This window comes from Martes martes (assembly GCF_963455335.1).
Source record: "Martes martes genome assembly, chromosome: 8".
Lineage (NCBI taxonomy): Eukaryota > Metazoa > Chordata > Mammalia > Carnivora > Mustelidae > Martes > Martes martes.
Window position 1 is genome coordinate 18,094,878 of NC_137895.1, and position 23,301 is coordinate 18,118,178.

Consider the following 23,301-nt stretch of genomic DNA (forward strand, 5'->3'; position numbering starts at 1 on the left):
TATCGAATGGGCCAGGGGGGTGTTGATTCTACCCCAGCTGCCCACTGAGGGCTGAGAAGTCCACAAATGACCAGCAGGGACCCTATCTCAGAAATCCACATCCCCAGACTTTCTTCTCCCTTCACCAGCTCTAGATGCTACAGTTTCCCCGTATCTGGCTGGAGTCAACATCCTACAGTTAGAGACAGACACACATGCTCTTACCAGCAACTGGAAGAAGTACTGGGATGTTTTTGGGTTCCTGGGAAGCTCCTGGAAAACAAAGACAGTGCAGGGCCACTTCATGTCTGGGATTATATGCAAGAACCATCCCGGGTTGTCACAGGTCAATTGCTCTGAGGTCGAGTCTCTACTATACTTTCAATTGGGAAGCTGCCCTGATGGGCCTTTTCATCCCCCATCTACAGGCTTGCACTGATGTTCAGAACGACCACAGGGACATGCTGTGAGTTCTCAAACCTCTCTGGAGTCACCGTCTGATTTATCAAAGAAAGTTCCAGCTATTTTCAGAAGCAGCTGAGCTATAGGAACATTTTTAAAAGTTCAAGTCTTAAAAAAAAAAAAAAGCAGTTATGGGTTTATGGCAGATTTCATTTCTCCATTAACAAGAATATTTGATTAGCCAGAAATGCTCTAGTCCCTCTTTAAACCAAATAACAGAACGTTCACTTTATAAATCTGCAAGCATTACACTGCCTTGTCCGCTATGCCTGGCAGAGTTGCTTGTGCATGTGGACACAGCCATAGGCTCCAACAGAAACCCACATCATGGTAATACCTTGGAGTCACTGTGTGCTCCGTGCCTGTTGCATACATTATTTCTATGACAACTTGATGGGCTTGGTGCCATTATTATTTTTTTTTATGGATTAGAACGCTGATGCTTAGAGAGTGATGTTATCGCCCAGTGTCACATTTTTAATTGGCAGAGTTGGTTTCAAACCCAGGGGCTTTTGACTCTAGAACCATCAATCTGAGAATTGGGTAGATAAAATCCCTTCTCATTGCCAGTTTACATAAGAACACTCTTTCCCATTTTTGTAGTTTTACGAGTTACAAAACTCTTGCACCTTCCTTGGGTAACCTGGCTTCTTGGCGCAGTGAGGGATGTGGGGTTTACCTCATGGAAATACGCCTTTCCTTACCTGGTAGATGTTGCCACGGCAGGTAAACCCATCCCCGATGTAGTTGGGCTTGCAAGTACACGTCCTTTCTTCCAGCCCAGTGTGATTGCAGATAGCAAATTCACTACAGCCGCCATTTTTCTGGTAAAATTTCCGAGGGGTGGGGGGTAGGAGTCAGATCAGCTTGTTTGCCAGCTCTGCCAATATTCACCAAGCAATTCTGTACTGAAATTTATCTTTTTTATTCACTAACTGACTTGTTTGCATGATTTGCTCCTGTCCTGAACTTGCCTTTCAACTCTCTAGAGTAGTAAGGGCCATTTATTCACCCAACCTTGGATCCCAGGTCTCCAGCCCTCTATAGACAAGCCCAGAGGTGCCAAATGGAGAATTTCTTGGCACCTGGGTGTTGTCCACAAAGGCACCAATCTTGTCTGACAATTCCCAGCTTTAGACTTAAATTCTGATCTCATAAGAGCCGAGGGGGCCGTCACCAGTTAGAAGGCAGTGGGTATAAAACAACACACTGTCCTTGTCCACAAAGAGCTTAAAAACCGTGGAAGATGGGACAGAGACCTAAAATAGAAACAAAGCAAAGTACAGCTCAAAGCTGAAATCCATGGGAACACCGAGAAGGACTCTGCAGTGTAAGCCACGTTTCTGAGTGAGGAAAAAATGTGAACTCAGGAGACAATCCTGATGGGGTTGACAAAGAAGGATCTCCATAGACTTAAAGGCCAACTGTACAATCTTCCTTTCCTCTAACCGTTGTTCTCAAAGTCTTTGTGAAGCATAATATGCAGGCATGGGAGGGACTTACTGTCCCAGATTCCTGCCTCAAGCTGACACAGTTCCGTGAGCTCTCCAAGAAAGCTGCCTTCTGCAAGACCGACCACCATCTCCTGGGGGCCCTGGATCTTCCAGCCAGGTACCAAGGATTTTACCGTCCCGATACCCAGCCTGCTGTAAGACCATCAAGACCAATCCCCTCTTTGCCACTTTGCTGTTTATCTCAGTCAACGGCAAGGTCTGGGCGCTCAAGGTTCCCTCCTACCTCACAGTCGCTCCCTTCCACGCTGCTCTAGAAATTATGATCTGACCCCATATGCATCGCTTTCTGCCTTCACAAACCCTTCCTGGTGCCTTCTGAAACTCACCACCATTAACAAACTCCTGACAGTCTCTAACCCGTTTCCAGAAAACTCTCTGCCTCTTACGGAAGAGGTATCAGGTTGCCCTGCACCCCTCAGGCAAAGCTCTCTATCTCCCTTACCCCACACTTCATGCTCTGGGGGCTGGGAGGGTGTCTTTCTTGTTGGGTTTCCAGCTCTCTGAGGACACATGGAGTCCACGATCACCCCTTCTTCTTCGGTCCTAGCAGTGGTGCCTGGATCACTGGCTTTCCCTCCACACCCGTCGTCATCCTCAGCGGCATCAACATCCCTGTCAGTGGTCTCCACCATACCTGCCCCCACTCTGCCTCTGCCACCACTGCTGGACCACCCTTGACCTTGTCCCGACATTAAAGTGGACCGCTCCTGAGAGCTGTGTCAGCATCCCGCTGTCTCTGACCACCAGCTTTTATCTTCTCAACTCACCTCTTCTAACGCTGTGGCTCCAGCCTTTGAGCCAATTTCCTTCTCACCCACATTCCCACCTCAGCCTGGTCGCCCCCAGCTCCTCGCTTGGTCCTGGCCCAGGGGCCCACAGGAGGGCTCTGTACACCGCTGCCTCTGGGCCTGGCCTGATGGACGGGTGGGTCATTGCTGTCTGGACTCCCAACCGGTTACCACACAAGCACCGACACTGCCGTACTCCTTCAGCCCATTTACCTTCTCTCTCCCTGGAGAAGGCACTTCACACCTTCACTCCTCTGTGCAACTCTCAACCCCTGGCCCTTACTCTCAGTGGATGAACTCACCTCATACCTTATGGAGAAAATCGACCCAATAACCAACCCGTCTTCCTGCCCTGATGCTCACCGCCTGTTTGGGCCTGATCACCAACATTATTTTCCTTATTTAACAAATACACTGACAACTGACTGACCAGTCGCTTACACACCAAGTGCCCATCTCTTCCCCTCAGTGTAAACTCTTGAAGGGAAGAGGCTTTGCCGCTTGGTCCCGGATGAACTCCCAGTGCCTGAAATGGTGCCTGGTATGTAGGGAAAGCCCATCGACCTAGATGTGTGTCATCCTGTGTGAGGTTTCCCACTGGATATGTAGACATTTGAGTGGTCTCTGTCTTCGTGGGACTCACAATTTATTTGGAATGATCAGACACAGACATTTTTAAGCTAATTCACAATAAGATGGTGAATTAGCCCTTACTGTGACTCAGTGACTGAGTCATTGACTGACTGTGACTCAGTGACTGACTGACTGACTGACTAACAAACTAATTGACTAATGACCTACCTGACTAACTGCCTGACTGACCAACTAACCAACTACCTGCCTACCTACCAGTGCCCCTGCTCCTCTCGGAGACTCAGCTGTGGGCTCTGGGTCCCTTTCCCCTCATCCACTCCTGTATCTTCCTCCTGTAACAATCCACCTCCTTCCCCTCAGTATCAATTTCCTTCTCTCTATTGGATCATACTCAGCAGCAGAGAAACATGCCTCAATTCTACTCATCTTGCAAGACAATAAACTTTGTTCTTTTTGAAAAGAATCCAGTGGGCGGTGGCAGTCACAGGTGCAGCGCACAAGAGTTAATGACTTGTACCCGAGTGTCAGATGCATGTGTGTTCACTGCGTGAGTTGCCAAGACAAGGTGGCCGTTACAAAACAGACAGACGGACAGATGGAAAGGATCATCGAAGAATTGCTGTGGAAATAAAGCTGGCCGTGGGTCTGGTCGTAGCAGTTCCATATCCTAGCACTCTGCTTTTTGCCATCATTTCATGTGGGGACATGGTCTCCTGAGGTATTTGCCAGACTAACACAAGGGGACGGTTGGATGGGGCTTGGAAAGGAAGGGCTTTAATTATGTGGCATCCGTGCTGTTCTCATGCCCACAGCCGGAGGTGGGTGATATGAAGAAAGGAAATAAGGTGCAGAGACTGGTCCTCCTCTGGGGCTTGCTGGCTCATGAGAGGAACAAACACCATGAAAAGTGATCCAGGGTGCAGCCTTTGAATAAGACGGACATGGGTTCAAGTTCTGACTGTGCTGTGTGCTTGCTCTATATCCGAAAGGTCTGCCCATGTCCTAAATCCTGGTGTCTGTGACTGTGACCTTGTTCAGAGAGTCTTTGAAGATCTAATTAAGGATCTAGAGATGAGAACATTCTAGATGAAGCAGGTAGAGTCCACAGGAGTCCTTACCAGAAGAGAAGACGCCCACATAGAGGCAAAGGCCATGTGAAGAAGAGACAGAGAATGGAGTTTCTCCAACTTCAGCGGGAACGTGAGGGAGAAATGAGCCTTACAGTCCAGAAGCAGCCCTGTGCGCCACCCCCCAGAAGAGGAGCAGGAGGCATCCCAGGCCTGGCCACCGCGGGCGTTGGCCCCAGAGCTGTACTCACGGTTAGGCAGGTGTTGATGAGCGTGCAGACCTTCCCGTCTCCTGTGTATTTGGGCAAACAGTTACAGACCGCCTGTCCGGGAGGGGAGGGAAATGTGTGATTTCACAGAAAGAAGCTGCCGGCTCTCATGTTCCAATTCTATAATAGTAACGGTAATCCCACAAGAGTCTATGTTTGATATTGGCAAGGTCTTGCCTATGATGATAATTGTTATCTGACATTTTTAGCACATTTGACACACTTCACATTAGCGCCGGGATCTCCTGTATTGCCTAACTTTGTTGCCCAGAGACTTCCTTTTTTTTTTTTTATAAAACACTGTTACCTTATTTGGTCCCTTGCCTCCTCAGCACTCACCTCTTTGGTCACCTTGGTTGGTAAAGTCTTAGTGGCAAGGAAGCTAAGCCATGGCCCACTCCCGCTCCCACTGGGTTCTCGCACACCTCCACCCAGGCTCTGCCCCGAGGCACCAGCTGCTGGAGGAGAGCTTTGGAGTCACAAGGTTGGTGCAGGTGAAAACAATCCATCAGGCCCACTGTTTGACCAAGGAAGGGGGTGGGGGCTTGAAGTTGAGGGAGGGGACACTGTCTGCAGGAAGCTGGGGACTGTCTACTTCACCCTCATTTCCCAGGTGCTCTGCTCCGGACTGAGTGGAGCTGAAACCCAGCTACACTCGAGTCATCAAGCCATGCTCCTGATGTGTCTAGAGAGGCAGCTTTGCGGTCTGATGTCTACTTGTTGGAACCAGAACTCACTGGCAGGGCCAGCCAGGGTCAAATGGCAGGTGTTCACTCCTCCGCCTCTTTCTTCATTATGGTCCTGGACCTCAGCCCCAAAGCTTTATCAAGACACCCTCAGCCACTGCTCCTGGGCTAAGGTCCTGTCTCAGGGATCAACCCTGTGTCCCTCTCACAGCCTTCTAGGTGTGGAGAAGGACTTGCAGAGGCCTTGAGCAGCACAATGCTTCTAGGTTTTCCTTACTCTGTATGTGGTTTGAAATAAGAATTCAGTGGCAAGAGCTGAACCTCTGGCTCTATCTAAATGTGCTGGGTTTTTCCAAGCCTATATGTACGTGTGTGTGTCCACACACACAAACACACACACACACACACAATTCTTTAAAATAAGTGTTTTTTTTTTTTTTTCTTATTTTTGGGCACTTGAGGCACCTTCTTGTTCTGCCCATTGGGAGACCTGGCACTGAGGTCTGGGACTCAACAAGGTCCCTAGAACATTCACTGGGGACTTCACCTCATCATCCAGTTTCTGATGTAGGTGACTTCCTTGTTGCACTGGTTGCAGCTGCGAAGTGTTAGGGAATAAACGACTGACAGAGGGCCTAAGAACACTGTCTTCTGCTGTGGCACATGCATTTCAGAGTCTCGAGCCAAAGAAAAAGTGTGGGATTTTGGACATCAGAAAGCCAAAAGAAAGGAGAGCACTGTTGGAAACTTTCTAGGTGCTTCTGTTGGCAGCCATCTACGTCTCTGCACTCAAGAAGCTCCTTCTCTCAAGAACCCTTTGTCCCCTCACTCCCACCATTTTTCATCCCCACAGAATGGCCTCTTTGGGAATTCATTCAGAATATCCCCCTACAGTGTTTGCTTTATGCTGCTGGCATCCACAGGTCTGTTCTCAGCCCCTCTCCCTCAGGCTGGGTCTGAAGACCCAGGAATTTGCCCCTAGGAAAACTAGGGGGCCCTCGGGGGGTGGGGTGGGGGTGGAGCTCACCTGGTTGGGTCCGGTTTGTGTGCACTCTGCATTCTTGTGACAGCCACCATTGTTCTCCAAACATGGGTTGATCTCTTTAAAACAAAAAGCCAATACCTGGCATGAAATTCAAACCTCATTTTCAAGTAAAGACATCTTGAGGAAACAGTCGGGATGGCTAACTGAACAAAGCGAGCAGATGTCCAAGTGTGATTTGGTTTTCTAATGACTCTGTGGGAGAAGTAACCCAATCAGGAAGGTCCCAGATATCATTTCTCAAAGTCGGCTCCTCTGGGCTGGGACTGTGCCAGCAAGGCATAGTCTGTGGGCTTGCACCTGTCCCTCTACTGAATGAATATGAGCATTTGCAGCCAAGAACTTGAAATAATAGAATCTAGGAGTCTAATTCAACATGCTATGAAGAAGAAATTTAGGAATTAAGAAAGTCACTTGCAACTATCACAATATAATTGCTTCAGGGCAGAATCATCAATAAAATCTCCGTCTACGAGGACACTTTGGTGAGGAACAGGATATTTGCTTGGTGTTCAAATATCTCCCCATTGAATGCTTCTTAGTAGCAATGGGGAAAATCAACTGTCCCATGGAGAAATCAGATAGCGCCTTGACCGAGTGGTCAAAATTAATATCGCAGATGAGAGACTGTTGGAAATATGAGCCTCTGGTGTGATATCCTGAGCAGGACACATTATCATTCCTGTGATACTGGGTCTGGAAGGCATTATCTCAGTATAATCATAAACAAACTTCAGACCAACCCCAAATGAAGGACATGCTATGAACAAGAAACTTTGGGTGGTGGACCATCTTTATCCAAAATGTCAATGTCATAAAAGACAAAGCAAGGCTGGAAAACCATCCCCAATTCAAGGGGGTACGATGTCCATTCCTAACCTGGGTCCTGCACCAGAGGAAAAAATGCCCAAACAGGATATTATGTTATGGGGTCAACAGAAAAAACTGGAATACAAATGGTAATTGGACAAATATCTTATATCAGTAGTAAATTGACTGAAGTTGGTAGCTGCTACGGGTATACAAGAATTTATACTTATTCTCAAATATGCTCAGGTATTTAAGGGTAAAGGGAATATGATATATATAGTTTCCTCAAATGGTTTAGGAAAAATATGTATAGACACAGAGAGAGCAAATGATAAAGCAAATGGAGAAATACATTAACAATAGTGAATCCAGGGGTGCCTGGGTGGCTCAGTGGGTTAAGCCTCTGTCTTCGCCTCAGGTCATGGTCTCAGGGTCCTGGGATCGAGCCCCACATCAGGCTCTCTGCTCAGCAGGGAGCCTGCTTCCTCCTCTCTCTCTGCCGGCCTCTCTGCCTACTTATAATCTCTCTCTCTGTCAAATAAATAAATAAAATCTTAAAAAAAAACACAATAGTGAATCCAGGTAAAAAGCAAGTGGGACTGTTTTTGTACTATTCTCACAACGCTTGTGTGCCAATATTTTTTTAACAACTAAAATGTCAAAAGTCAGACTATTTACTACAGCACACCTTTAGAGTAGAGCTGTGTGTAGCCATGAAGATAATGATTCGGGGGTACACTTATTTTCAGGGAGCGTTTCATACTGCTAAGCCTAATAAATACTATGGATCATAACAGAATTTTCATTCAAAGACGTATGTGCCTACATAGCAACCTGGAGTGATCTGACAATAGGGAGGATGGTTATTTCCAGAATATTCTCTCCCAGCACATATGCATTCTCTAATTTTTCTATAGCGAGAATGTGCTATTGTGTTGAAAAAAAAAAAAAAAGAACGAATAAGTGTTAAAAAATTCAGTCACCACCATAACGTTTAACTGGAACAGGTCTGTCCTTTTTCTCCTCCCCAGGTGATTTTTGGCCACCACACACCTTCATCCCGTTGCGGTCACATTTTCACACCCTCACGCATTCCTGCCCAGATACACTGAAAGATGATTCCAGAAGTGGCAGGTCCTAATAACAGGACTGGTGCCCAGGGCTCTGATTCTTGAACCTTGGCCACCGGACATGAGGGATGGTACCTACCGAGGCACACGATGCCATCGCCTGTGTAGCCTGCCCGGCACACACACCGCCGGTTTCCAGGGGTGGTTCTCCTGCAGTCAGCCTTGGTAGAACAACCTCCGTTGCTGGTCTCACAGGCATTGATGGCTGCCAGAGAGAGATGGGACGGCGGGCAGAGCAGGAGAGGGAGGGGGAAAAAAAAAAAACCCAGTGATGCCTTTTGACTTGAGTGACCTGGAAGATACCTCAGAATGTCAGGAACTGGATTAAATATGAAGAGTTCAAAAGAACACAAATCACCAGATGTCTTCCTTGGGGAATTCTACCAAACATTTAAAGGAGGATAAAGAGCCAATTTTCACAAACTCTTCCAAAACTAGAAGAGGGGAGAGAACTTCAATTTATTTTATGAGGTCGCTGTCACCCTGGGACCAAAGCCTGACAGAGTCGGCACAAAAAAATTACAGACCAATATCTCTTGCGGATATAAACACAAAGATCCTCAAGAAAATACTTGTAAATCAAATTTGGCAATATCTAAAAAGAATTAAACACCATCACCAAGTGGGAATTTTGCAGGAATGCAAGGTGGCTCAACATTTAAAAATCAATTAATGTGCTACAGCGTATCAATAGAATTATAGAAGACAAACCCACATGGTCATCTCAATAGAAGGAAAAAAAGCATTTGATAAAATTTCATGCCTTTAATAATAATAACTCAACAGGCAAGGAATAAAAGGAAACTTCCTCTTAACCTGATAAAGGGCGTCTATATATGGAATAGAATTGAGAGTCCAGAAATAAACCCATATACCTAAGATCAACTGATTTTCCACAAAGATGCCAAAACATTTCAATGGGGGAAAGGATAATCTTTTCAATAAATGATACTGAGACAACTGGGTCTTCCCATACAAAAGAATGAACTTGGACTTCGGCCTCACAACATGTACTCAAATTAATTCAAAGTAGATCAAAGACCCAGATCTACTTGGAGTCCCACACTGTGACCTTGGACAAGCCGCTTAGTTAATATGAACCTTGGGGTCCACCCATCGAGGTTTGTTTACAAGTTTAGAGACTCCCATCTGATCATGTATATGAAGGTGTTACACAAATGTTGGCTGTTCTCCTATTAACTTGTGTCTTCTGCTTTTGCTGCTTTTCCAAAAGCAGAGGGCAAGAAAAACGTTCCAGTTGTTGTCCCTTTCCAGCTGTTTTCCCTGGCATACTGAGCACATCCCTGCTGTAGGAAGCATCTGGGCCCTGGGCCAGGGGCCTGCACGCTGGGACGATCCCCAGGGGGAGATGGTCTAGAAAGCAGACTGGTAGGTTCACTGTCCAGCTCCACTATCATCTGGACTGAAACCTACCAGGATAAGCTGCATCAGAGGAAGAGGATGCTAAGTGTTTCCACTTTTCTAGCACCAAATACGTGGTGGGCCCCATAAGAATATTGGCTCGCGTTTATTGAGTATGCTCTGTGCCAGGACTGTTCTAAGTACTTCACAGGGATTAATCCAGGTTATCACCCAACAGTCCAGTGAGGGAGATTCTCTTACTATCCACAACTTGCAGATAAAAAAAAAATGATGCAAAGATCAGTCAAGCAACTTTCCCAAGATAGCACAAATGATAAGAACTTAGACTCAAACGCAGGAGGGTCTGATGCTAGGGCTACTTTAAGCTGCTGTCTCATTCTGCCACTGTACAGAGAGGTCATTTCATCCCCAAACCACTCAGCAGGGTAGACAGTTTTGTTTACTTTACAAGCGAGCTAAGGTGGCTCAGAGCAGGTAAGAGACCCACCCAAAGCCACGTGGGTAGTAGGAGGAAGAACCGAGATTCAAGCCCTTGTCCCATTCCAGAGTCCCCATGCCTGGGCCACACCCTAGGTCAATCAAACCAGTGTTTTTAAAGTTCTCCAGGTGATTTCAATCACGGTCAAGGTCGTGCACCACTGTTTGGAGAAGAAAACAGGGGCAAATGACCCACCCATTCCTAAGCCAACACATGCCCCATCCGTAAGCAGTAGTTTTCTTGCTGTGGGGCCCCATCAGTGGCCCTGTTCCATTCAGGTCACCGTCAGCAGCTGGTAGTGGCTGCCCATCCAGTCTGCAGGAACACAGACCTCTCAACAACTTGGCCTAGCCTTCTGTCCCCCCAGCCGACCCCTTCCTCGCTTGCCTGTGCAAACTGTTCCATTCCCTTGGAATCCTGCTGTGCATTTGCAAGAGGCTGTACCGTCTGGATCGAGGAGGCAGCTGCAATGAGAAAGGGCAAGGGCTATTCGTGGAAAACAAACAAATAAGTGAACAAACAAAAAACATAACACTGTCCCTTTCATTGGCAGCATCCCAGCTCCCGCTCCCACGTGGCTCTTCAAGGTCTTGCCTAAGCTTTGGAAGGAGAGGTCATTTGTAGCACGGCCCCTGCCAGGGGCAGCTAAAACTGCAGGGTGTGCACATGGAGGCATCGGCTCAGGGATAGGGAGGATGGCTACCCATCTTTAGAGAGCCACTTATGTCCTCGGAGCTGTGCTTTGCACATTACTTTGTAGAACATACACAATATCCAATAGCTATAACAAGCAGATATTATTAGTCCCATTTTATAGATGGAGAAACTGAGGCTTAGAAGCATAAAGTAATTGACTTAAGGTCATGCAGACATTGAGAAGGACAGAGGCCGATTTGAATTCGGGTCGAAGCCCCTCTGGGAGTTAGGAGTATGAAGCCGAAGTCTGAACAAGTAAGGCTTGGCGGTGAAGTAGGAGCAAGGTTAGATGAAGGTCAGGTGCACTGGCCTGCCCTTGGCTTCTATGAAAGAGTCCCCTTGTCTTGAACTGGGGGTAACAGCTGGCATTCTTGCCAATAGGCCAGGTAACTCAGGGGGCAGCTTGTTTAAAAGGCTGCATCTGGCAAGAGATGGTGGCCTTTTCAGAGGGAATTTTCGTTTCATACTTGATTTTATCCTAACTCTTCAGAAAACGTCTCAGGAAATGATTACCCTGAGGTGGACGCTTCTAGGAGAGGATTCCCTTTGCGTCACCCCCAAAGAAAGTTCCAAGGTACGTACTTGGCACTCGTGTGGCATATCCCATTGCAGTCATCTTTTGTGATCTCTGAAAAAGAGAACCAGTTGTTGGGTCAGTCCTTTCATACTAAACTTACCTCAAAAACGTTCTTTGAGTACTTGGTGCTAAGAAAAGACTTAATTCCTCAAAAGTAATTTTATGCATCATGTGAACCATGTAAAATTCTGTGACCTGGTAAATCCTTTTTTGCATGGACTGCCAGGAAGCTCAGAGCCCAAACAGAAGGTCAGATATCCTGATGGAGTTGTCTACTGTGTACCAGGCCCTGTGCCACGCAGTGAGGCTGCAAGGACCGTAAAACACAGTATCTTCCTTCAGGCTCTGGATGTCGATGCGTGTTCCTCCCTGGGGCCTGATTTTTTACTTTCGTTTATATTTCCTATGTTCCTTTTCTGTCTACTTTTTCATCCTTTTATTATGGGGTGATATAAACAAGCAAAACCTAATTATAATGAATATTAAAAGGTTATTTTATTTCTATTGCATATGCAAAAATAACCCAGGGCCGGGCAGGCACACAGCAGGTGCCTATTACCTATTAGCTCAATTCATTCCTAAATTTCCTGGAACAGCATAGGCTCTTGCCCTTGGAGGCCCCCCTAACAGAGATTTCCCAGCAGGAGACGATCCAGAAAGAAGTCATTAGAGATGAAGAGAGAGTATCTTTTGGGGAAGATGCTTGTGTTAAGAGGCTTTGGGATAGAATCTCATTAAAGCTCGTTGAGTCACATAGAAGTTCTGGAAAGAGAGACTTGACTGTCAAAGTGGCCTGTTTTGTGTCAGAGGGAACAGTGAGAGGCTCCAGTGGGCTGGAATGTGTACAATGAGATTTTGTGTCTTTATGTTTGCTCTTCCTTGAGCCTGGAAATCCCTTATCTCTCCATTCTCTGTTGGTCGAACTCCCCATCATCTTTTAGGTCCTCCTCTCTGAAAGGTGCTCTAAATCTTTGAGAACGTGAGTGAGCAGGTAGTGGCGACATGCTGTGCCCTTTTGGGTGGGATGAGGTGCCCTTGTGTGGCCTCAGTGATGTCTGCCATGAGCTCGGGAGTGGTGCGTTTGCACCCGACAAAGGCGTTCTCTTCCTCGCTCTAGTCTACAGGCTCTTTCCTCTGTGCTCTCATGCCACTAGTTTTTGAACACTATTGAACATTTATTTCCACTTCTAGGCTGGAAACTCCTTGTGAGGGTGTGCACGGAGACCAGCCTGGAAAACTGGGTGAGGGCCACGTGGTGAAGAGCCTTGTCCTCCTCCCTGCCAAGCGGTTTCTCTTGCAGGCAATGAGCTTTGTCCTGGAGGCAACGAAGGACATAGCAGGTTGTCAAGTCCGGGGAGGGGGTGGGAATTAGAATCTGACCTATGGCTATGGGCTGAATATTTGTGCCCCCTTTCTCCCGCCAATCCATGTCTTGAAGCCTAATCTCCAGGGGGATGGTATTGGGGGTTGGGCCTTTGGAGATGGTCAGGTCATAAAGGTGGAGTGCTCACAAATGGGATGGATGCCTTTATAAAAGAGAGCCCGGAGAGCACCCTGGCCTCTTCTGCTGTGTGAGGCCATGAGAGATTAGCTGGCGGCAACCCAGAAGAGGATTCTCACCAGAACCTCATGGTGCTGGCACTTGATCTCAGACTTCTAGCATCCAGAACTGTGAGGGGGAAATTGTGGTTGCTTGTAATCTATCTTGTCTGTAGTATTTGTTAGAGCAGCCCGAACTAAGACATCTGTGTTTTGGAAAGTTCTCTCTGGCAGCCATGTGGAGGGTGCACTTGAAGAAGATTGGACAGAGGGCAGAGGGACAGATCCCAAGGCTTCTGCTGGGAGCTGAGCAGCAGGAGGGTTGTGGAGGTGGGAATAACGTAGACATGCGAGCGAGGGAGTGAGGGGGCGGGTGTGGAAGGCCTGAAGACCAAGCGGGTGGTGTCTAGATTGGGTGAACATGTGGGGGTAGGCTGGGTCTTTCTTCCCAGTAAGGAAAGCAGGAAGAGTGAGCCTGGAGGTCTGTCCTTGGAGCACCTTGAGAAACGTCAGTGCAGGGGCTCCTGGCCGGCGCAGTCGGTTATGTGTCTGACTCTTGGTTTCGTCTCAGGTCATGATCTGCGGGTCATGGGGGCGAGTCCAGTGTTGGGCTCTGGGCTCAGCAGGGAGTCTGCTTAAGTTTCTCTCTCCCTCTCCTTCTGCCCCTCCACATTTTCTCTCTCTCTCAAATAAATAAATAAATCTTTAAAAAAAGAAAAAAATTCCATCAGTACAGTGTGGTTGGGGTTGGGGGAAATGGGCCTATTCAGATCCTGTCAGTGGGAAATTAAATGATGTACTCTCTGAGCGACAACTTGGCAATAAGCAGCAAACCCTTCGCCCAAAGTACTAACTTGGGACTCAGAAATCCCATCTCTAGAAATACTGATGAATGAATTAGTTAGACAAATGCGAAAGATGTATACACGAGACATTCATTGCAGCATTATGATGACAATAGAAAATTGGTTTTAGAGAGAGTGGTATAGTCATATAGTGGAATATTATATGAAAATTAAAGATGATATTTATCAATATTTATTCACATGGAGAGATATCCATGACATATTGTGAAATGAAAAAGTAAGCTGTAACACTATGCAGAGTGTGGTCTCATCCACATATGTTTATTACCTAGGAGAAGGATAGAAGCCTAATTAAGATATTAATGATAGTTTGTTCCTGCTGTGGGAATGTATTTCTTATTTTCTTTTGCTTTTCTTTTTTTCTTTTTTAAAAGATACATTTATTTGAGAGAGAGAGAGTATGAGCTTGAGCACGGGGAGGGGCAGAGAGAGGAAGAGGAGGAGAATCTCAAGCAGACTCCCCACTGAGCACAGAGCCCCACATAGGGCTCGATCTCACTACCCCGAGATCATGACCTGAGCCGAAATCAAGAGTAGGATGCTCAACCGACTGAACCACCCAGGCACCCCTGCTTTTCTTTATTTTACAAACTTTTTGTGGCAAATAGGGCTACTTTGCTTGCCAAAGGAAGTAATGAAGGTGTTATTTCTTTTTTTTTCTTTTTCCTTTTTTTTTTAAGATTTTATTTATTTCTTTATTTGAGAGAGAGATGAGAGAGAGCGAGAGAGAGCTGAGAGACAGAGAAAGACAGCAAGCACTGAGGGGCAGAGGGAGAGGGAGAGACAGACTCCCTACTGATCAGGGAGCCCAACATGGGGCTCCATCCCAGAACCCCAAGATCATGACCTGAGCTGAAGGCAGACAATTAATGGACTGAGCCACCCACCCAGGCACCCCCTAAAAGTGTCATTTCTATTGTAGGAAGACAGAAATGTAGCTGCTTGGAAGTGGGGCTAAGAACACATCATAAGGACTGAGAGACTCGCCCTTACCAGTATCGCATCTCACTCCCCGCCAGCCAACATCACATTCGCAGGAGCCATCGCCTGAGGGTCCTTGGTTGCATCTCCCATGGACACAAGAACACCCTAAGTGGAAAAGTGCCCACACATTGTTAGCCCTCTGACCCGCGTTCTGGAACTGATTATCATTTACCATGAAGGTACACTTCACATGAAGGGCACTTTACCCTCCCACCTGGTTCCAGAGAACCACTGTCTTTAACGGAGGGCTGGAATCATGGGAAGGGCAGGGACACAGGAGATCGAGACAAATCACGTCATAATTTGATAGAGACCACCGTTGTGGGACCGTATAGCACTGTGGGTTCGCAAGCCAAGCAGGGTGAGAGTGTCCTTAGCTAAGCATAGCGGAGGACCCAGCGTTGTGTGCGACGCCCAGGGGCCGAACCATGTTTGTTCCATAAGGTCTGTCCACTAGGTTTATATGAACCTGGGGTGGCACTGCTTTCTTTAACAACATAGAAAAGCCGATTCCTTTGTTATGTAGCAGCGCGGCGAGCCTCTAAGAGCTGGTGGAAAGCTTTGGATGATTTCCTCCAAGAAAAACATTCAGATTTGGGGTTTTGCTGGACCCCATGAAGGTCATCTATGGATCACTGGTTAGGAAGACCTGCACGAGTGAAAGCAGAAGATGCTTCCACATGACAGAAAGAGTCAGCACTCTAGTTGCAACTATATACGATATGGTCCAACTGTAATGATTCAATTATATATTGGTTTTGTCTGGCATGGAACGCTGATGACCAAGCAGTGATAAAAAAAGGTCCAATGTATGGTTTTTAGTGCAGGGTAGAAAAAAATGCCTTGTTTTCTCATCATGGATTAGGCAATTCCTCCCACGTGTGTGTGTCCTTGGGCACAAGGTCAGAGAAGGCAAACAGATGATGATTTTTGTGAAAACAGCTTAAAACATGTGTGGCTTGCTGAAGGTGCATTAATAGAATAATCTTCAGGTAAAGGACTGCATGATTCAAGAGCAAGAATGTGGGACCAAGCAAGAGACGTATTCAAATCTCAAACTGAGACGTATTCAAATCTCAGTTTGAGATTTGAATACGTGTGTCTCAGTTTGAGATTTGAATACATGTGACCTTAAGGGAAGTCATTCCGCTCTGCCTTAATAGTCTGTAGAATGGGTACATAAGGTTCCTGTGTGGGTTAAACCAGACACTGTGCACAAAGGGGCATTTCAAACTATCAAGCAATGTCCAAACTTGAGAGGCTAACTGTTGGGATCCGTGTGCAAAGGCAAACACAAAAACATGTTGTTGGTTGGGCAAGGTGGAGGAGGAGATTGGGGGTGGGTTGGTAGGTCCAGTTAGTGACTGCAAATGTTTGGAAAACACTTGTTCTTTGCAAATTACACAACACCCACATTCTTAAAATTCACGTGTTAACGGAGGTGGGATTCCAGCCTGGCGGGTGAGCTAGGGCGCTGAGGGCCCACTTCTCTGCCAGCCCTGGGGCTTCGCTCAGTGAGTGGGGAGGTCCCGCCCGGTGGGGAGGGAGGAGGGTGCATACCTTGGTCGCAATGGGAGCCGTACTTGCCCTCCGCGCAGGTCTCACAGGCTGTGCCTGAGAAGCCCTCTCCACACTCGCACACGCCTGTGCCGTTCACTCCGTCCAAGCAGATCCCGTTTCCAAAGCAGACGTTCTCAGCTTTTCCTGGGCAGGGCTGACACTGGGGACCAAAGAAGCCCGCACAGCATTCTCTTGTCTGAAATCAAGGGACAAGGCTGGGCTCGGACAAGGCCCCACCTCCATCTCCCCGGGTTCTGTCCTGGTCGAGGTCTGGAGATCCTGCGGGTGGGGCCGGGTGTGCCGGGCACTTGGACAGCGCCTGGAGGGCGCCAGGGGCAGGACCCAGTGGGGAGGCGGGAAAGAGGGAAAGGATAAAGGCAAGCAAGAGACGAGGATGAAGACCAGAGGGAAAGGAGGCAGTGGGAGCAGAATGAAGAATGATGCAGCTGATGGGACTGGAGGAGATTGTCCTGAGTGAAATAAATCAAGTGGAGAGAGTCAATTATCATATAGTTGCACCTACTTGTGGAGCATAAGGAATAACATGGAGGACATTGGGAGAAGGAAAGGAAAAGTGAATTGGGGGAAATTGGAAGGAGAGAGGAACCATGAGAGACTGTGGACTCTGAGAAACACAGGGTTTTGGAGGGAAGGGGGTGGGGGATGGGTAAGCCTGGTGGTGGGTATGGAGGAGGCACGTATTGCATGGAGCACTGGGTGTGGTGCATAAACAATGAATCTCAGAACACTGAAAAAATACAGTTAAATTTTAAAAAATTAGAAAAAAAAAAAAAAAAAGAAAGAACAATGCAGCTGATACCAGCAGGGTGGGAGGGGAGCGGCTGTCACCATCCAGGAGCCCTGGCCCCTTCCTGGTGTGTTTCTCACTTCGGCATTTTAGAAGTGAATCTCTTGTTTTTTTGTTTTTGTTTTTGTTTTTTAAATTAAATTTTTAATTTTAATTCCAGTAGAATTCACATACAATGTTATATTCGTTGCAGGTACACGGTATAGTGATTCAGCAATTCTATATAGTACCCATTGCTCATCATGGTAAGAGCACCCCTTAGTCCCCATCACCGATGGCTTTATTCTTTTTTTAAAAACAGTATTTATTTATTTAATTTATTTGAGAGAGAGAGTGCACGTGCATGTGCTTGTGCACGTGCGCCCGCATGATGGGCGGAGGGGCAAAGGAAGAGGGGGAAGCAGGCTTCCCGCACAGCAGGGAGCCCAACACAGGGCTCTATCCTCGGATCACGACCTGAGTTGAAGGCAGAAGGCTAGCCCTCTGAGCCACCTAGGTGCCCCAGATGCCTTTATCCTTGAGGGCGCTAACTTGATGTCTGCACCACTCAGTGCTCAGCACGGGAAGTGCTGACACCGTCTGTCACCATACAACGTTGCTACATGATTATTGACTATATTCTCTATGCTGCGCTTTTCATCTCTGTCTTATTTTATAACTGGAAATTTGTACCCATAATCCCTTTCACTGATTTCACTCATTCCCCCACCCATCAGTTTGTTCTCTGTGTTTAAGAATCCGTTGTTTTTTGTTTGTTTGTCATTATTTCTCTCTCTCTCTCTTTTTTTGTTCCTTTGTTCCTTTGTTTTGTTTTTAGGTTCCACATAGAGAATTACCGAATCACTGTGTTGTATGTGTGAAACGAATATACCATCGTATATTAATTATACTTTAGTAAGAAATAAATGGGTGAGCATGGCTATGTTCCAATAAAAACGTTTCTGGATGCTGGAAAACAAGACCCCAAACCCCCACAGACTCTTCTGCAGCTCCAACCTCTGAGGCTTAAAGGCCAAACCGTCTTGCTTCTGTAGGATAGGCAGAGGCTATGGCTAGCCTTCTAGGGGGAAGAGGCAGGACAGGAAGTTATAAAGAATTTTCCAGCTGATAAAGATAAAGAAATTTCCAGTAGATTCCAAAGCAGCAGTGCAGACACGCTTAGCTCTGGGGTCCTATTTTCTAAACAAGCAGGTGCACCTTCTCTTTCCTTAAGCCGTCTCCTCTGTCCCTGTTGTGACAATAGGAGGTCCTCTTAGGCTCTCAGTCCTTCACCATGCAATTGAATAACGGAGCTTTTCCCAGTTTCCTGACTTACGTGGCTGTCCAGAGTTTTTCTGCTACCTCCACGACCTTGCATGACGATGACAATGAGGATGGTAAGGAGGAAGAGGAGAGGCAGAAGGAACAGACAGGAAGCCATCTGAAAGGCGTGCCATATGATAAACTTCCCCATGCTGCTGCAGGCATTGGAAGGGCGATTCAGTCGTTATACTCACAATGATGGTTTTCACACATTTCGCCTGGCACCCAATGAACAGGGATCGCTTGCCCATGAAATAAATGGTATAGATACATCTCCTCATCTCTTCACCCTATGAAATGGAGATGATTACATCAGCTTTTGGGTGAGGGAGAAGTTCCAGTCTCTAAGAGCAAGTAGGTGGGGGACGTATCGCTGTTTCTCCCACTGAAATGTTCTGGAAAGTGAGGGGGTTGTCTTCCTGGAGCTGCTTTCTAAGTAAGAAGACACAAAAACACAGTATCGGCTGCCAGAACCGAACAGGTGGCGAAATCCAAATGATTATACCTTAAGGTGGTACTCTGTAAAAAGAACTTTTGTCTAGAGGATGAACTCAAGTTCAGGAGAATTGTAGAGCACATTAGATAAAATTATCCTGTAATAACAAGATTAAACTCTAGTGTGAGAATCAGCGTTGGTATCATCAGAAATTCTTGTTCTCATGCTGTGAAAGGCGCATAAGCATCTATTTTTTGTGATGATTGGAACATTATCAGAAGTGGCTTTTGCAATAACAAGGAACATTGGTAATTAATTCAAAGATATGTTTACTTCTCCCAAGTTTTCCATCTGTTTCTTAGAGAAAGTTGTAACTTCAATTATAAAAGCAAATCAGGCAGGTGAAACTCATCCAGACGGACGTGGTTTTGGATATGGAGTCTGCCCTTCTCTGATAAGATTTCTTGCTCTTATCCTTAACAAGCTTCCAGGACTGAAAGATGTAGAAAGTGAAAAATCCCTTCCTGAGTTGTATATTGACTGATGTGAGCCCCAGCTTCTATTTATGTATTAATTAAATTTTGCTTTGGTCCAAACAAATGGATTCAAGACTAGAAAGATGCATATTTGAAGGTAAAATGAAATTAAAACCAAGTACAGGAATTGTGGGCAGCGAAAACGAGGTATGCTTGAGGTTCATTTTCTTTCTTTCTTTTCTTTCCTTTTTTTTTTTTTTTTGAGGTTCCTTTTCTAATTTGGACCTCCTGGGATCTGGAAACTACTTAATTAAAGCAAGCAAAATACTCACTAGTTGTTTAGTTCCAAATGGGCAGACCGGTTGCTGGAGACACTTTCCACATTTTCCCTTGGTAAAACACAGAAAGGCAAGGTGAACATTTCACCATTCTTACTTTTAGTGCAAAGTGAGGCTGCAGGTACTTTCCAGACCTTGGAGCTGAAGGTTTTAGGATGGAATTGAAACTCAGAAAGATATTAGGGAAGTTCATCTGGGCAACACTTGGGACCACCTGGGAGCAAAGGGCTCAGAGTGGAGATAATATACATTATTATAAATAAAGAGCACAATTTGAGAATGACAGACATTTTAAAATGTGACCCAATGTGACTAGTTCTTAACTTGGCCCCCACCAGACAGGATAATGTGGTTGTTCACAGTTCTGGCTCTGGGGCCAGACTGCCTGGATTTGAACTCCTTGTCTGCCACTTATTAGTTCTTCTTCATTTTTTTTTAAAGATTTTATTTATTTATTTGACAGACAGAGATCACAAGTAGGCAGAGAGGCAGGCAGAGAGAGAGGGGGAAGCAGGCTCCCCACCGAGCAGAGAGCCCAACGTTGGGCTCCATCCCAGGACCCTGAGACCATGACCTGAGCCAAAGGCAGAGCCTTTAACCCACTGAGCCACCCAGGCAGCCCACCTACTTGTTAGTTCTGTGAACCTACGTACATTGCTTAACCTCTTTGTGGCTCATTTTCCCCATCTGTAGAATGGGGATTAAAATAATACCTATTTTGTAGGGTGTGGTGAGGATGGCTTCATACATGTAACATGTGTATGAACACATGTGAAACCATTATGATAGTATAAAATACATGCAGTGCCTAGCACATAAGTGCCCCCCAAATGTCAGCAGTTATTACTATTATGGAAAGATCCTACACCATCCCATGGACTGGAATGAAAAATCTCCATTACCGCATCCTCTGTTATACTGAAACAATGCATCTCTATATTTTCTGTCCCAGGAGACCAGGCTTGGGCAACACCTGTCATAGGTGGACCATCACCCCCTCCTCTCTGCGCCTATGCTAGGTGTGGCATGTTTCTGTCCGAGGAAGACCATGACTTGAGAATCCCGCTCAGTACAACCCTCCAGGAAAGTTCCCAGGCACCGAGGTACAATTCATTGCACTGGATTGTGAACCCACTGAGGGCAGGGATCATGTCTTATTTATCTTTGTAGAGTCAAATTGATTCTGCCTCTTTGTACAACAGAGATGCTCACTCAGTGTGTTTTTGAACTGAATTGAGATATCTTGATAGACAAACCTTATGCTTAAACAGTTAATAAAAAATGAAGCCAACAGGTGCATCATTGGCCTTGGATATAACTTACTCGTATGATAGTAGTGTCGTTATTATCACATCTATTCTTCTGAATTTCCAGAACTTTCCCCAAGCCATGGATCACTCCCTTGTCAGTGGCTGCATTGGTGTAGTTTATCGGAGCCTCATTTACATAGAGCTGTAAATAAGAGGGTTGAACGTGAATTTGATTATAGTGATTTCAAGGGAAATAGCAACAATAGGGATCAGAGGCTGTCAATATTACAGCAGTCTCGGAGATACTCCAGTATTCACCTGGAAGGTAGCACTTTGTAGAGGAAGGATCTCTCCTGGGAAAGAGAGTCTAAGTGACGGTCCCGCATCTAGTACCATCTGGTTGTGTGACCTTGGGCCAGTTGCTTTTCCTCTCTGAATCTCAGATCTTTTCCTTTTTTTGGAAAAGGAAGAGGCTATTCTAGATCATCTCTAAGGTTTCTCTCCACCCCTCCCATTAGTTGGTTTATGGCTCTTTGAAGAATTCTGAATCATGATTGTTATGTGAGTCCCATCGGCAAAATGGCTCCCTGGGCATGCTCCCCTGTGCTGTGGACTGGTGGTCCTGGAGGTCTGAATGCCTTCCAAAACCAAGGCATGGAGAATGAAACTCATTGGCCTTTCCGTACATCTCTATGGTTAGCTTATGAGCAACCCTTAGAAAGGCCAAGTGACAGGTATTTAAGAATAAAAATAATTAGCACTTTTTAAAAAAAAGATTTTATTTATTTATTTGACAGACAGAGATCACAAGTAGGCAGAGAGGCAGGCAGAGTGAGAGGGGAAAGCAGGCTCCCTGCTGAGCAGAGAGCCCGATGTGGGGCTCGATCCCAGGACCCTGGTATCATGACCTGAGCCGAAGGCAGAGGCTTTAACCCACTGAGCCACCCAGGCGCCCTAATTAGCACTTTTTAAAGTGTTTTTGTTTGTGAAAAGTGTTCCACCAGATACTCTCATTTCCCAGTGTGTGGCAAGTGCTCAAACGTTCTGCATTATATGCTGCTAATTCAACTTCAACTTTGAGTTGCAATGTGTTTTGTTTTGATTTTCTTTTTTTTAAGGGGAGGAGGCTACCTTAATGGTTGAGCAATGCAAAATGCTCATTTGTTTGTTAATTAATTTGTTAATTAATTAACTTTTAATTTGTTTGTTCATTAATTTGTTAATTAATTTGCTCAAAATTTGTTCATTAATATAACTAATATAATTGGGGAAAAGGGTTCTTTCAAGAATTGGAGAGTGTGTGTGTGTGTGTGTGTGTGTGTGTGTTTGAGTAGGTGTGAGTTGGAAGAAGGGGGAGTCTTTATTGTACTAAGAAAATGTTAAGTTTGTATCCAATAAGGGTTTAAAAATGATTAAGAACATCCCCAAACTCCCCACAGCACCAATATTAAAATGACTCTTTCAGGTGCTGAAATTTGAACTCTTGTGGAATGTTAAAGCCCCTTGTGATTTACTTGGAGTCAGGTGAATTTCCATTGGGTGTTGAGATAAATCATGACCAAGCTCCACAGAGGTCTTCTAGCGTTTGTGTAGATTTGGAAAACTAGCAAGGAACCTTACAGTTGCTGTCAAATGGTGGTTGAAGCATGAACTTCCAGAATTCTGAGAAACTGAACTATTTAAAAAATATCAAATGACAGAACTTCTGATGCTATCATACTGTTGATTTGGCCTTCAAAACGTCTGAATCATTTTCACTGTGAGATGTCCCCAGAGAATTATGGGCTGCATTAAAATTTTTACTTGAACACAAGTTTTCTGGGTTAGAGAGATTTTTCCTACAACCCCATTGTCCTAAGAGAAAGTAAAAGAGTTACCAATAAAAGCAAAACCTCTACTGTGAGATAGAACTATTCATTTATTGTAAGTTAAAGCCTCTCATGTAAAATTGCTCTAGATCAAAGAATTTCCAAACAAATGGAAAATAACCATGGCAGAGTTGAAATGGATTCAACTAACTGCATTAGAAAATTCATCTCTATGTGATGAAGTAAGAAATGATCAGATAAAAACAAAAAAAAATTTAAGTTCTTTACCAATAAAAAGTTGCCTTACTAGGAAATATAAGAAAATATATTTAAAAGGATCTCCTTGAAGTTATTCCATAACAGCTGGGATTATTTGCAGCAGTCGGAGGAAAATATTTGGAAGTAATGAGGAGTTAGGTTCTTTTTTGACCCAAGCATGTTAAAACAAAATGTCCGCAA

At 45.6% G+C, this 23,301-nt stretch overlaps 1 protein-coding gene across 1 annotated transcript in view; it reads right to left on the reverse strand.

Annotated features, from left to right (window-relative positions):
- Positions 1-23,301, reverse strand: part of STAB2 (stabilin 2) — a gene marked incomplete at its 5' end in the record, with an annotated part of 166,400 nt that overhangs the window by 39,411 nt on the left and 103,688 nt on the right. The window contains 12 exons of the mRNA XM_080811181.1: positions 205-252; positions 1,146-1,265; positions 4,656-4,727; positions 6,387-6,460; positions 8,421-8,546; positions 10,590-10,666; positions 11,481-11,526; positions 14,874-14,969; positions 16,425-16,620; positions 18,729-18,824; positions 19,779-19,835; positions 21,108-21,236. Of these exons, the coding sequence (XP_080667307.1) occupies positions 205-252; positions 1,146-1,265; positions 4,656-4,727; positions 6,387-6,460; positions 8,421-8,546; positions 10,590-10,666; positions 11,481-11,526; positions 14,874-14,969; positions 16,425-16,620; positions 18,729-18,824; positions 19,779-19,835; positions 21,108-21,236 (1,137 nt within the window). The remainder of the gene's footprint in view (positions 1-204; positions 253-1,145; positions 1,266-4,655; positions 4,728-6,386; positions 6,461-8,420; positions 8,547-10,589; positions 10,667-11,480; positions 11,527-14,873; positions 14,970-16,424; positions 16,621-18,728; positions 18,825-19,778; positions 19,836-21,107; positions 21,237-23,301) is intronic.